Below are 16,540 nucleotides of genomic sequence, written 5' to 3'. Positions count from 1 at the left end.
ACCAAGTATAATTTTAGGTCTTTGTCTTATGTTTGTTTCTTAAACACTCAGAATTGTGGTGTGCCTGTGTATCTGAATCCTGCACTTGATTTTACTTAATTTATTATCATAACTATTTCCCATGTTGTTCTATAGTTCTTTATAACCATCATTTTAGTAACCAGACAATATTCTATCAGAGGTATATTCCACAGTTCCCTTAACCACTATGCTTTGTTGATATTCAAGTTTCCAGTGTTTTCCTTTCATAAATGAAGCTAGAATGACATCTTATTGGGTTTTTTTACGTTGTCTTTCTTTAGCTGCCATGAGGCTATGAAGAAACAAGATTTATTTTTCACCGAAGCATACACATAGTAACATATACAAGTGCATGTTGTTTTCTTTAAAAAGAAAAAAAAATGAGAACTATTTACTTATATCATTGGCTTTTTTAATTCCTTTAAACTTTTAGATTTATTTTCTTCTTCGTAAAGAGCCCGTTACCCCCCCCCCCACCAAAATTAGTCTTGTATCTTATCTATAGATTCATATCTTATTTATAGCTTTATATATTTTTTTAAAGATTTTATTTATTTATTTGACAGAGAGAGATCACCAGTAGACGAAGAGGCAGGCAGAGAGAGAGAGAGAGGGAAGCAGGCTCCCTGCTGAGCAGAGAGCCCGATGCGGGACTAGATTCCAGGACCCTGAGATCATGACCTGAGCCGAAGGCAGTGGCCTAACCCACTGAGCCACCCAGGTGCCCCTATAGCTTTATATTTTAAGATATGACATATTATAAACTTTCTAAGATATAATAATATAAGCCAACCTTTAAAAGAGGACTTGGCTCTGAATAACACTGGGCTGGACCCAAACCCTTGTTACTAGCCAGAAGAGTTAAGCTCAGATACCCCTGCCTCTGCCTCACGGTTTCTGCAAACAGCCCATTTCCTATCCCAGTCCTACCATATCTCTTCCCTATCCCTATCCCTCCATGACTGTTACTCTTTGAGTTCTGTTGAGGTCTCTGGTTCCTTGACACATCCCCTTTCTTCAAGACTTTAAGCCAGCTTCATCCTCTCTTACAGCATCCTCCTCTCCTGCCTCATCTTTCTACCACCCCCGCCCTGCTGATTCTGATTCTTGGATCAGTCCATTTGGGTGTCTCCTCCACTCCCACATCTGGTGCAAAGCCCCACTGGGGTTGGGTAGAAGATGGTCTCTTTACAAATGTGGTCTTGCACCAAGCTGTGTTCTTGGGGCCTCTTTCAGGGCCATTCCAGGTTCCTCTCCCCCAGCTTCTAGCTCTTAAACAACTTTCCTTTAACAGTGCAGAGAAGACAGAGGCTTTCAGATGTGAACTTCTTGATCTTTCCATCCTACACCTACAAATTCATTTTTATTTAACTCCTCTTTTCTTTCTGAGAGGAAGTATGATTCTTCTTCCTGTCCAAAGATAATCCTTCCATCTTCCACTGATACTATCCATTCCAGAGTCCTCTGAGATCATGTCCCATCAATAATAAGTTCTCTTGGGGTGCCTGGGTGGCTCAGTGGGTTAAAGCCTCTGCCTTTGGCTCAGGTCATGATCTCAGGGTCCTGGGATCGAGTCCCGCATCAGGCTCTCTGCTCAACAGGGAGCCTGCTTCTCCTCTGTCTCTGCCTGCTGCTCTGCCTACTTGTGATCTCTCTCTGTCAAATAAATAAATAAAATCTTTAAAAAAATAATAATAATAAGTTCTCTTTCATCTTTACTGGCTCTTTCTTTCAATATGGACATATGTGTGTGAGTATATATATATGTATAATTTATATATAAAGTTATATATATATAATTTAAGTATAAATTATATATAATTTATAACCAAGGTATAGTCCAACATTGGTTTTTTATATAATGTCCACTGATGCATTAGTTCAATATAATACCCAGTGCCTATCATATCACATGCTCTCTTTAATGCCCATCAGCCAGTTACCCTATCCCCTACCCTTCTCCCTTTTGGCAACCCTCAGTTTGTTTTTTAAGCATAAAAGAAAGACAGATTTGTATTAGGTGCCTACTGTATGTTGGTCACTGGAGAACATATTATCTCAACTAATTCTCATAATTTTATGAGTTAAGTGTTATTATCTGACTTTTTTGGTATTTTCTATTCTATTCTTTTATTTTATTTATTTTTTAAAATTTATTTATTTTCAGCATAACAGTATCACTATTTTTTCCACCACACCCAGTGCTCCATGCAATCCGTGCCCTCTATAATATTATAGAGGGCATGGACTTTTTTTTTTTTTTTTTTAATAAGAAAGCCAAGACTTAGGTTAACGAATGTTTTAAATTAGTAAACTGGCTTGGTCTGTGACAAAACCATGAATACTACCTCCATTAGCCCACTCCATGTTCCCTTTGCTTTTCCTTCACAAACATATTTGTTAATCAAAAACAAATGATTTGCTTAAATTCCACTTCAGCATAGTTTATTGGTCAATTGTCTGTGCAGGAATTATTTAAAACATATCTACACATTGAATATGCAATCTTTAGCTTCTTAACCAACTTAGAACACACATTATCTAAAGCATTACAGAAAGAACCCTTACTGACTGCTTGTTTCTTTACCCACTAAACGTGTGGGTATTAATCACCATCTGCAGCAACTACTTCCAGAGGAAGGGTAATACATACATGAATAATAAGAGTCAGTAGTATGATGGCAAACACTTAACTATTGCTCTCTGGATAAAAGTTGTTGATTAGTAGTTTGCCAATGTCTGTGACATAAATACTTCCACCATAAGGAGTATTTAATAGTATCTGTGTTTAATAATTATCTTAAAAAATTCCTAAAAATATAGCAATCATAAGCTTATCTGAGCAGGTTCTAGCACATTATTGAATTAGCTAACAGTTACTGAGTGCCTGCTAAGTGTTGTGTACCATTCTAAGGGCTCAGAGTTATTATCTCAGTAATCCTACATACATTATTTCCATGTAGAAACTGAAAGATTAAGTAAATTGCCCAAGAACATGCCATTTAAGTATGGGGCTGGTATTATACTAGACATCTAAAAATGCTGTCTTTCTTTATGAAAAAATACACAATTTTGTGACTATTTGAGGCTTTTTAAAAATTTCTAATGACTTAGAATGATCTGGTTTAAATTTTGCCATCATATAACTTATGAAGAAAATATATACTTAAAATAAATATGTAATTTCCTACCTCAATAGACTTAAGTACCAGGAAGACAGGAATCTGATTTTCTGGTGTTTTTGTATCTCTAATGTTTAGCTCAGTACCCAGCATGTAGCAAAAACTCATAAGGAATATTGAAAGAATATAATATTTCTTAGCCCTTCATTAAAAGTTCTCTAAAATATCTGCAATGTATGTAGATGTATTTAAAATAATTAAATATTTTATGTTTATATCCATTGGCCAAATAACATCAGCCCTGGAAATTTATCTTTAGGAACCAATTCAAAAGGAGGAAGGAAAAAATTAAAAAAGCATCAGGCAAGGAAATGATCATTGCAGTGCTCACTATATAAGCAGAAATTAAGAAAAACATAAATATTCAAGAATAGGAGTGTCTGGGTGGCTCAGTTGGTTAAGTGTCTGCCTTCAGCTCAGGTCATGATTCCACAGTCCTGGGACCGAGTCCCACATCTGGCTCTCTGTTCAGTGGGGAGCCTGCTTCTCCCTCTCCTGCCTGTCACCCCTCTCTCTGCTTGTGCATGCTCTCACTCTGTCAAATAAATAAATAAATTCTTTTTAAAAATCCATGAATAGTGAAACAGTTAAAGTATGATACATTTCTTCAAATGAATTTTGTGCAGCCAATAAAGAAGACAAATTCATTTAACATAAAGTGGAAAAATAAAGCAGTATACAAAATCCACCCGTGATTTGATCACATAATACAGCAGGCCATGCTACAGAATGATTAAAAGTAGAGGTTTTAGCTTTGGACCCACAGAACTCAATTCTAGAGTCTTTCAATCTGTCACACAATGTAGGGCAAGTTGCTTAACTTTCCTAAGTCTCAGTCACCCATGTGCAATGGGGGTAATTCTCAGAGTCATTGTGGGGATTGAATGAGCAAATATAGACAGTGCCCAGGATATCACTTGGCATACTGATCTATTACCTTTACATATGTCAAGGACTGGCAGGAAATATGGGCAAGGGAAAATAACTGATGCTTTTGGATATGTATGTGGGGATTGTGGATCCATTTTTTAAATTTTATGACATATGCAATAAAGAACAACCAATGGAAAAATACAATCACTTTTACAATATCCTACAAATTACATCTATCTCCAGTTTAGACAACCACCTTCAGTCCAAACAAGTGAATTGACTCAATCCGTGCTCTAAGACTCCTCTCAGGGACCTCACAGACAGAACCAATGCTTCTACATTCCTGGCTGCTCATGGGTTGCTGAGACTCTGCTACCATTCCCTTGCTCACCCAATTTCCACCAGATGTAGAATTAGACTCATTTTCATGCTACAAAGATATACATAGAGTCATGCTCATCTGATAATGATAATGCTGTAGCCTGGTCCTTTGGATTCCTGATCATGTGTGGAAGATATCGTGTAACCTTCCAGGTTATCAGATCACACACTACTATTTCTCTTCCTCCTTGTTCATCTTCCTCTTATCAGGTTGAAATTGGTAAAGATGAATCAAATGTGCCTGCATTATCCCTCAACCTGCAAACTACTCGGAATGTTTCAATACCTAAACTTTAGTTTTAATAAACTGTATTTAGTTAAACACCTTGCCAGATCCACACTATAGTATCTGGATTACAGTTATACTCAAAGCAAAATTGTTAAGTGCATAATATATCTGAAGTCATTATGATAGTGTTCCATGTAACAAAAACCAATAATAATTATCTTGGCATAAATTACTTTCATATTTTAGGACCAAAAGATTTAGAGAAATTTTTAAAAAGATCAGTTTTCATATCTTCAAGTTAAACAGAAATAAAGCCGAGAGTTCAGTGTAAGCGCAAGACTTGTCACCACCTGCTCAAATGTGAGGGTGGCACTTTAGGCATGCCCAAGTCTGCTTAGCTTATTCTTATTAGTGGGGGCATTTAATTAAATACAGTTTCTCTGCCTGACCGGGGCAACTACTGATGAGAATAAAATTGATGGGAGATGAACAGTTAACAGCAGGAGATACATGGGAACAAGAAATAAAAGAGCCATAGTCAAACTGAAGAATATTGCTGTAGTATATTATATTTGACATTTACTGCTGTGTCTAATAATGCATCCCTTACTTCTCTCCAGCAGCCATGTTCCTTCATTATTTTAAATTTTGGGAGCTTTTGTTTTTGAAAAATGACAAAAGTCTCACTTCTTCATTCCTCATTAGGGTGCATATTTAATTGTGTTCCTTTGTTCATTATATTTGAATATTGCCATTCAACCAGAAGAGTGCTGGCAAAAGCCTGTAAATGGCTATGCCTGGTTTTTCCAAGGTATTTAAAATTCTATCGTTGTTTCCATAAGCCACAGACAGTGGGTTATTTTTCATGGACAGACAGTGCATTCTTCTCTTGGGGTTTTTATGGACAGACTGTATAAAATGATAACACAATGAATGGGGTACCAGCTCCACTATATCAAGGACTTAAATCAGCTATTTCAGACAGAAACTCAATGTAGTAGAGCACGTTTCAAATAGGCTTGCAGGTACAGGCTATAACACAAAAATTTCAACATCTTTTGTGATTAATTCTCATGAAAGGTTAATGACATTTTTTACAATAAATTAGAGCTGAGGTGAGGGAGATTTCAGTAATGTAGGTTCAGGTGGCAACCTGAATAAAATTGATAAGATTTGCATGCCAGAATTAAAATAGAGACATAATCTATCTTCAGAATGACCAGGGTTTGGATTATTGTGGAAAGTATAGCAAAGGTGAATCTTCTACTTGCCTGTTCATAATCCTTTCCATTCACATGATAGTTTTCATGATTTTGTAATACCATATTCACTATAGCTCATTTCATACGCTGCCTTTCTGAGAGAGAAGTTACTTCATTGTACTTGCTTAAAAAGAAACTATTTTTAATTTTAATTTCTAATTAACCCTAACTTAATCATAGTCACTAGGGCTTCCATTTTGTTGTTTCTTTTTTAAACCTGTTGTGGAAAATGGTCTAAATTTAAGTCATTTCTTAAAACTGTCTCTAAGGAGTGTGAAGAAATGTCTATTTGCAGTTAATGATCCAGAAAATCAAGAATTACCCCCAGTTTGCCAATGAAAAATACCTTTATCAGTTTGAAATTCCCTTTAATGGAAAAAATTCACATGGAATTAATTTTTAAACATGGCCTTTAATGCAAACTTAAATTTCAACTACCCAGGTATGAATGTGATCCAGATCTCTCTTCTTGTTATATTTCTTCTGAGAATCCTAAATTTATATGTAGATTATCTTTATCCAAATTATTATGGCCACAGTTTTATAATTATTAGTATGTAATAAATGGATTTATTACACAATAAGTTATAATAATATCATGTAACAGACACCAAAATAGTTTGGTTTAAATGACTGAAAGAATTTCAGCATTATATTCTAGAGGCTTCCCACTTAATCTTTATCTAATCATTATGATTGATAAACTTGTAAGAAGATGATGTTGTATGATACACTGGAGACAAAGCATCGTATTTTTGGCTATCTAAAAAATAATAGGGGGAATGCAACTGCAAATACTCATAAATATAATGCTTTCCATGATAAATCTATTTTATTTACTCTTTTATTTTGTCTCTTTCATTCCCAAGAAGAAGATAAGGTGGCTTTATCATTAGAGTGCCCGTATAATTTATCATCTAAACTTTCAAGCATGAGAGGGTTAATATTAATCATCATACTGAGGCATAGACATAAACTAGCCCTATCCCAGGAATGCTGGGGCATATAGTCACCCCAGTTATCCCAATGCTCAGTACAACAGAACCATAGACTAGGCAAGATAAGACAAAAGGAAAAAGAAGGAATTACAAGGAAGGGATAGTAAAAAAACTATTCAGGAATGCCTGCCTAACTTTGATCTATCTAGACAGAACATGTATCATTTAGCAGGTTCAAAGTTGATAATCTCTCATATCACTATTTATTAAATCATAAGGAATACTATATTAGTCAGGGTAGGCTAACCACTGTAATAAATCCAAAATCTTAGTGGCATAAGACAATAAATGTTTATTTTTCACTCACATTATTTTTCAGTATAAATTGATAAAGCAATGGTGACTGACGGGCATGTTCAGCAACAAAGGCAAACAGAGGCACCCTTCTCTTGAACTTGGGACAAGCAAGATAGCCTTTGATAAAAACACTCAGCCAAGAGATGGGAGAAGAAAGAGTGTGTTGGACTGAACATTTATCATGTGCCAATTCTAAAAATGATATGCCTCACTTTCTCCTATATTCCATGGCCAAAACTCAATTGTATGACCCCATCTAGCTTCACAAGAGACTAGGGAATGTGGTCTGGCTGACCACTAGGAGGAAGTGAAAATCGGGTTTGGTGAACACATTGTAATCTCTATCCCTCTCCTCCATTCTGGTTACCAAGTACTCATTTGACTCTTTCTCTTTTACACAGATTAAGGAAATCTCATATAGTTTCTGCATGGAGTTCAAACTCTATAATCCTGGGAGGTGCCAGTTCTCTTTATCAGTTTCTGAGATGGCTCCTTATAACCTGCTGACCCATGAACTAGAAAGGCAAATTATCTCCCCACCATACTTCTCCATACATTCAGTAACTCATGGTGGACTAGGGATAAACATCATGGTTAACATTTTCTGTAGGGAAAGATAATAATCAAATAGAAGGCTTTTTTCTTGCCTTTGCTTTTATAGAACATTGCATTATTCTTTAACTTCAATCACAAATGTCATCTTCTTTCCTTTTCATGGTTATTCCTCTTGAGAAACTACCCAAGTATTAGTATCATATTAAGAATGGGGAGGGTATGTGATTTGGTGAGTGCTGTGAAGTGTGTAAACCTGGTGATTCACAGACCTGGGGATAAAAATATATGTATATAAAAAATATATGTTTATAAAAAATAAAAAATTAAAAAAAAAAAGAATATATTAAATCCGTTCTTTTGTAGTTCAGATTAGAAACTATGCAGCTACTAAGTTAGACCCTCTACAGTCCTTATTCTTTAAAGTATATAATGGAGTTAATAAGAGAAAAAACTTCTTTATCAGTGATTATAAGGCGTATGGAAGATTTATAAGCATTAAAGGAGTTGAGAAAATCACTTCTTAACCAAGATACATAGGAGGGAAGGAAATAGTATAAAAGCAAAATTATTAGTTTCCTGACATTCAAATTATTGTTAACTGGCTTATATCTTCCTATGCCTCCCTAAACTTGGGCACTTTACATTTGTTTGTTTTTATCTTTAGTGCCTAGGAACCATAAAGATATCACTTCATTTTGTTGGCACAAACATGACCAGTGTAGAGAACTGGGAAAATAAGTGAAAGTCTGACAATATTTTTTTAAAGTTTTGAATCCTGAAATAAAAATTAAAGAATAGCAAATAAACATTTTAAAAATGTTTTATTTCAAAATAATTTTAGACTTACAGAAGATTTGCAATCATAGTATAGAGAATTCCTATATACTCTCCACCCAATTTCTCCTAATGTTAACACCTAACAAAACCATGGTACATTTTTCAAAAGTGAGACATTAACTTTGTATAATACTGTTAACCAAACCCTAGACATTATGTAGATCTCATCATTTTTTCCACTAATGTCCTTTTCTGTATGGGCATCTGATCCAGGACCCTCTGTTGCCTTTTATTGTTATGTCTCAGTCTCCTCTAATCTATGTTGATTACTCATTATTTCTATGTCTTCCATCATCTTAACTTTTGCAAAGAATATTTTTGGATATTTAGTAGAATAGTCAACAATTTTGATTTGCATGGGTTTTTCTCAGGGTTAAATTAAGGTTATGGAATTTAGGGAAGAATGCCATAGAAGTAAAGTAACTGCTTTATTGTGTCATATAGGGAGCTATATGGTATTGAACTGACTTATCATTAGTGATGTTTTCTTTTATCACTTGGGTAGGTGATACCTGTCAGGTTTCTCTACTATAAAGATACTGATGTTCTTATTAATAAATATTTGGGGGGAAATACTTTGGTCACTGTTTGTGTCTCGTGTCTCACTACAGACACCTGCTTTCCCCTAGATTCTAGGTAGTTGGTTGCCCTGCACCCTCAGCACTCTGATGGGTAAAAAAAAATTGTGAATATGCTGTTTATTCAGCATTTTTGTTGTAAGTTTGAGAGTGTTGTTGTTTCCACCTCTCAGCAAAAACTAAAAAATCCAGTATTTGAGGTTTAAATAAATAGTCTTTAAAAAAAAAAGATATTTATTTATTTACTTAGAGAAGGAACTGGGAAGAGAAGCCTAGGGAGAGGAAGAAATAGACTCCCCATGGAGCAGAAAACCTGACTCAGGACTTGATCTCAGGATGCTGGGATCATGACCTGAGCCAAAGACAGACAATTAACCAACTGAGCCACCTAGGCAGCCCTAAATAAATACTCTTAAAATTAATTAAAAATAAATAAATAAATAAATAAATTAACTGTTACTGTTAATTAGTTGTCATGTTAGTCAGTACTCCAATATCCAGTCCATTGCAGAAGATCAGTCTTAGTCAAATTTTATCAGTTCATTTACCCTGCCAGTAATTGGTTCTGAAATAGGATGAAACACACTTTTGGCCAATGAAATTTGAGGGAAACTGTACTATGGTCCTCCCAAGGAAAATTTCTGTTCTTCTTATACAAGAAGTAAGTAAAAGGTAGTTCACCTTCTTTTACCTCTGTATGTAACTGTTTCTGGATGTATTGTCTGAGACTTGACCACATGATTGACCAACCACCATCTTGTTTCTAGTAAGAAAAGGAAGGCAACACTGAGGACAGCAGAACAAAAAGAACCTGGAAAGAACCAGTTGTTTACCGGCATTTTTCAGCTGCTATTCTAACCACCTATGGAATCAAGCTTATCTATGGAGTTCTAGTTGTGTTCAATAATAAATTTCCTTAATGTTTAAGCTCCATTTGATCCTTGGTTTTTCAGTTACTTGGATCTGAGGTTTTATAACTGTTATCACCACTTTAAGTGAAGTATGATTTTTAGGCAAATATACTACCATCTCTCTATCCATTCTACTGTTCATGGGCATTCAAATTGTTACCAGTTCTTAGTTTTAGGAACAGTGATGCTATAAATGTTTTAATACATGTCTTTTGGTGAATATGTCCACATTTCTTTTCAGTGTATTTCTAAGAATGAAATTGCTCAGTAATCAACTATGTGCGTGTTCAGCTTTAAAAATAGATACAACCAAATATTTTTGAAAAGACTGTATCAATTTAGCCTCTCACCAAAAATTTTTGAGATTGTATAAGAGAATGGTCCAGTTTCATTCTTCTGCATATGCCTCTCCAATTTTCCCAGCACCATTCATCGAAGATACTATTTTCCTTCGGATATTCTTCCCTTATTTGTCAAAGATTAGTTGGCCATGGAGTTGAGGGTCCATTTCTAGGGTCTCTATTCTGTTCCATTGATTTATGTGTCTGTTTTTATGCCAATACCATGCAGTCTTGATGATCACAGCTTTGTAATATAGCTTGAAGTCAGGCATTGCGATGTCCCCAGCTTTGGTTTTCTTTTCCAACATTCCCCTGGTAATTCTGGATCTTTTCTGGTTCCATGCAAATTTTAGGATTGTTTGTTCCAGCTCTGTGAAAAATGTTGATGGCATTTTGATGGGGAACGCTTTACACTGTTGGTGGGAATGCAAGCTGATACTGCCACTCTGGAAAACAGTATGGAGGCTCCTCAAGATGTTAAAAATAGAACTACCCTATGACTCAGCAATTGCACTACTAGGTGTTTACCCCAAAGATATAGTTGTAATGAAAAGAGGGGGTACATGCATCCCAATGTTCAGCAGCAATGTGTATAATAGCCAAACTATGGAAGGAGCTGAGATGTCCTGGATAAGGAAGATGTGGTTCTTATATACAATGGACTATTACTCAGCCATCATAAAGGATGTTTCTATCAACATAGATGGAACTGGAGGGGACTAAGCTAAGTGGAATAAGTCAAACAGAGAAAGAAAATTATTGTATGGTTTCATTCATATATGGAACATAGAAAATAGTACAGAGGACCATAGGGAAAGGGGGGGGAACTGAATGGGAAGAAATCAGAGAGGGAGACAGACCATGAGAGACTCAACTCCAGGAAACAAACTGAGGGTTTTAGAGGGGAGGAAGGTAGTAAAGTTCATCGGTGCTCCAAAAGTTGGAGATTGAGAAGCCTTAGTTGTTGGTTTTAGAGTGGAGACAGATGGGGTAACCAGAAATGGGTATTAAGGAGGGTACATATTTTGATGAACACTGGGTGTTATATGCAAGTAATGAATCCTTGAACACTACATCAAAAACCAATGATTTACTATGTGTTGGTTAATTGAACACAATAATAAATAAAGATTGTGAGAGTTATAATTGCTCCACATCCTTGCCAACACTTGGTATTATTAGGCTTTTATTTAGGCATTTTGATTCAGGGTATGGGTAGTAGTATCACATTGTGACAAATTATCTTTATATACATATTAATGTTTATATTCATATTCATTCTATGTCAATTTCTTTATTATAAATCATAGCCTGGATGCAAATTGTTGAGAAACTACTAAAAACAATTAATATTCATATAAACTCAAGGTCTTTATAATGTACTTGGAAGTAAAGTGATGAAAAAGGAATTATGTTAAGCTTAAGTGTACTTTGTCCAATGAATAAGCTCTAGTCCACTTCTAAGGATAGAGTTGTTTTGTAAAGTAGAATAGTAAGATAAAAGAAAAGGCTTAATCTTAGAACATGTGAGAAATGAAACATACCAATAGGAGATTCATAAAAAGGCATGATGCAAAGAAGAACTTTTGTCAAATCATTTACTCTTTTTGAACTTTTGTCAAGTCATTTAATCTTTTTGAGTAAAATGATTTTACTCAAAATCATTACTTTTTTTACTCTCAAATCATCTTACTCTTTTTACTCATTTACTCATCAAATCTTTATTACTCACTATAAAGTGAGTAATAGAGTTAGATGGCTTCTGTATTTTCCCTCCATCTATGACATTCTATGGTTATTTATTTTCTCCTCAAGAATATTATTTATATTCTCTTTTTTTTATCCAAATATTGGTTGTCATCCACACAAAACCCAAAGACCAGTTGTGGCTCATGAGGGCTCCCTGAAGCTCAAATCATTTCCCATACACCCTGGAGAAGAGGTGCCTTGATGGAAGGATCTCTTTGATTCACATTTGAATTTGAGCAGTGGTGATATGGAAACTTCTTTGGAGAAAATGTTTCATTTCTCTCTACATGCTGAAACTTGGACTTATAAGCAGCGATTAAGTTCATCAGTGCTCCAAAAGTTGGAGCATGAAAAGCCTTAATTGTTGGTTTTGAGTGGAGAGAGATAACCGTAAGATAGACAAACCGCCTCAAAACCCCTGAAAATAACTTATCTGCCTGTACGTAACCTAAATGCCTGTTATGAATATCTATGCAGGTTTCTGTATCTATTTAGGGTGTGCTTATATGCCCATGGATTTGCCTGAGAACTGGGCCAGATAATTTGTTCGGTGAATATGTTAAGGTTTTATTAAGGTGTCAGTAGGGGCAACTTCTTAGGCATTGATGTTAATGTGTAAAATCCACTTGTTTAGGCAGTTATCTTCTCTGAACTAATGCCTTATTTTCAATTTGCTTTGAAATCTATTACTTTTTTTTTTTTAAAGCATCTGTCCATGTGTTGGTTTCTAGTTTTCAAATATAATTAATGATACATACATTGCCTCCTCCTTTTATAATCATGGTTTACTCTTATTTGAATGTGTCAGGCAATACTTAATGTTGGCCAGTTAAGTGTTTTAACATGTCACAGGTTTGCTCTGTTGATGCTGTAATAACATCCCCCTGTGGCACAGGTAATGAGACATGGGTTTTCTTGGCAACCTGGTTCTAGTAGTTTACCTCTGACCATCAATCTGATGCAGGTCGAGTCTCTTGGAATTTTGTACTCAGGAGCCATTTATTTTGGACATATGATGGTAAGTCTTGGTTTTTCTTTAGAAATAGTATAATCTTGGTCATTCCTCTTTGCGAAGTGCATTTTTTGTTTAAAGGACACTCTTTAATTTCTGTCATTTTCAAAAATGTACAGAGGTCATCATGGAATGATTGTACACCATAGAGTATCATAGATGTGGTTCCAATGCTAGCTTTTTCCTTAATTATGATTTTTTTAGTGATTGATCCTTGCACACACATATATATCTACCTTGAACTCTCTCATTAATTTTTGTACAGTATTCTATCTATCGATGAACCATAATTTGTTCTGCCATTCTCTTATAGATGAACATTCGAGTTATCGTCAGTCTTTGCTACATAAAGCAATGCTAGAATAAATATCTTTTTACATACATGTTTGCATACTGTTGAAGTAAAGACCAACCAAATGAGAAAAGCAAAGGCTATTTATTCAGTCTTGCTATAGCTAAGGAGCAGCCATTTTCACTTGCATTTTGGCAGAGGCTCAAAGGCAGACAGAAGAGTAGGAAAGCTTTCTGGTAGAAAAAAGGGAAAGCTGCCCGTGTACCCTGATTGGAGACTGTTGGCATGGGGAAGCTGGAGGTGCATTAGCCATGGAATCCTATGTAATTGGTTAGGAGAGCATATTTGTCTTTTTCTGATTGGTCTTAAGTTGGAAGTGGAGACAAAAATTAGGGAATCTATTAATTATTAATAGAATCCTAAACATTTTGAACTGATTATTAGAGAAGCTATTGGTTAGCTTCCTGGGTTATTACTAGAAATAGCTAGTCCAGCTTCTTTCAAGTCTGACACATAGCAGGCTCGCTTCCTGGGCTATTTATTGCAGATAAGGAGTTGGTTTCCTGGGCAGTCACTTAAGGTTGTGGGTCAAAGTTCTAGTTTTATATACGGAGCAACCATTGTTTATTTGCATAGTCAGTCTCTTAATACATATGCAAATGCATCTGTATGATAAATTCCTGAAAGTGGAATTTCCAAATCAAGGATATATGCCTTTTAATTTACGTATATTTTGTCAGATTGCTTTATATAAGTTTCCATGAATTTATAGTCCTTATAGCCTTATGGGGGTATAACAGGGTGCATTACCAAACTTTCATCTTTGCCAGTTTGATAGGTTAAAGAATAATAGTGTCTCACTGTAGCTTAATTTGTATGAGGTTGAGAATTTTTTTTTTCATGTGTTAAATCATGTTTTTCTTCCTCGTAAGTTGTCTGTTCTTGTCCATGGTATTAAGGTATTTTTTTTTAATTAATTAATTTTTTATTTTTTATAAACTCCCAGGCCAAGGAGGGTATTGATAAGAGAGAAGGTCTCTGGAACTTGAAATTAACACCTTGAAAATTCAACCTACATTCAGGACAGGACAAGAGATACACTCTCTTAGCAAATTTTAAGTATATAATACAGTTTCATTGACTATCATCACCATGATACACATTAGATCTCCAGGACTTATTCATCTTATAATTCAGAGTTTTTACCCTTTGACCAACATATCCCTATTTTCCCCATCCTTCATGTAGACGACCACCAAACTACACATTATTTTTATGAGTTTCACTTTTTTAGACTCCACATACATGTGAGAGCATACAGTATTTGTTTTTTTCTGTCTGACTTATCTCACTTAGCATAATAACTTCAAGTTTTATCCATATTGTTGCAAATGTCAGGATTTTCTTCCTTTTTATGGCTGAAAAACATTTCATTATGTATATAGAAGAGATATGGATATCTATATAGATATATAGTGAAGATGTATCTATATAGATATATAGTGAAGATATATCTATATAGATACGTCTCTATGTATAGATATATACACATTTATATCTATATATATATAAATATATCTATATATATCTTCACTATATATATAAATATATCTGTATATATCTTCACTATTCCCCATAGTTTTTTATTCATTCATCCATCAACAGACACTTAGGTAGTTTTGAGTGCATGGGCTTCAGAGTTGGGCAACTCAAACTATATTCCCAACTCAGCCATTGATGACCATAGGGGAATTAGTGACCTTTCTCACCCTCCTCTTCTTCATTGGTTCAATGGTAATATTAATACCAATTCAGAAGTTCTTGAGGGAGGGTGAAATTTTTAACATAGTGCCCAGATTGTTGTAAGTATGCCGAAATTGCAGGCTCAGGTACTCTTCTTGGGAATCTAGTGGACTTTCTATTCACCTGGAAACCTAGGCAAACTGAGATTATTAGCAAAAATTTCAAGTCATACCCTCATGAATATGAGTCACAGACCGTAAAGCTTTCTAAGTTGTCAGTACTTCTTTAAAGAGTCCTAGTAATACTGGGGTGGGGGAGAGGAGAAGGAATGGGAACATGGTAGATGTGTGTGGTGTAATTTCGTTGCAAATGCAAATTAGTTTTCCTGTCATTTGTTAGCAAGCCCACTGTTTATAATAATAACTGTTCATAATGAATCAGGCTGATATTTTGTTCATACATTTTCCCTTGAGGCTTTAATAACTCTGCTTCTGTGTTTTATGGTTACACATTGTGGAATGAGGCTCTGGTGGAAATACAATCCTATTTTATAGCCTCTGTAGAAATGAGAGGCAGAAAAAAACAGCAAGGGAAGCAAATCAGTGGTCAGAAAGAGTTCCAAGAAAGAGAGGGGTGCTCCTCCAGCTAGGTCTGGAAAGTGTATGGGAAATGAGAAGAATGGCCCAGAAAATGTTCATCAATAAGGTCGCTGAGCGGAATTAGAAAATATAACAAAGGCTCTTGGGCTTCGTTAGGTGGAAACCTTGGGTGACCTAAAATGAATAGTTGTACAGTTCAGCAAATAGCTACTGATAACCTACTACTTCTCAAAACCTTCATAAAGCTCTAAAGGTGCATTATCCAGTATGATAGCCATCAGTCACGTGTGCCTATTTGAATTTAAATTAGCTAAATATCTAACTAATTAAAAATTCAGTTCCTCAGTTACACAAGTCACATTTCAAGAGATGGGGCTATGATAGAAATATGTCAACATTCTCTTGCAGGGGTTGAGACTAGGGTAAGGAGGCTTAAAAAGGATGGTGGCCAAATTAGAGGATGAAGAAAAAGCAGCTCTTCAGAAAAGACTTCAGAGTGGATACAGAAATGACCTAAGTCATAAGGGTGAGTGGTTTTCCCCAGGTGGTCAAAGATAGAGGAGAGCATTATAAGCAGAAGCAGATAAGCAAATCAAGAAAGTGTGAAGCAGGGATGCTTGGGTGGCTCAGTCATTAAGTGTCTGCCTTCAGGCAGGTCGTGATTCCAGGGTCCTGGGATT

At 35.4% G+C, this 16,540-nt stretch overlaps 1 protein-coding gene across 1 annotated transcript in view; it reads left to right on the top strand.

Annotated features, from left to right (window-relative positions):
* IQCJ (IQ motif containing J) overlaps positions 1-10,093 on the top strand; it is a 254,592-nt gene extending 244,499 nt beyond the window's left edge. Inside the window, exon 5 of the mRNA XM_059163659.1 lies at positions 9,981-10,093. Within this exon, the coding sequence (XP_059019642.1) occupies positions 9,981-9,983 (3 nt within the window). The 3' untranslated portion in view covers positions 9,984-10,093. The remainder of the gene's footprint in view (positions 1-9,980) is intronic.
* The last annotated feature ends 6,447 nt before the right edge of the window (positions 10,094-16,540 follow it).

The sequence above is a fragment of the Mustela lutreola genome, chromosome 2 (genome assembly GCF_030435805.1).
Source record: "Mustela lutreola isolate mMusLut2 chromosome 2, mMusLut2.pri, whole genome shotgun sequence".
In the NCBI taxonomy this organism is placed as follows: domain Eukaryota; kingdom Metazoa; phylum Chordata; class Mammalia; order Carnivora; family Mustelidae; genus Mustela; species Mustela lutreola.
This window is presented reverse-complemented; position numbering and strand designations above follow the sequence as displayed.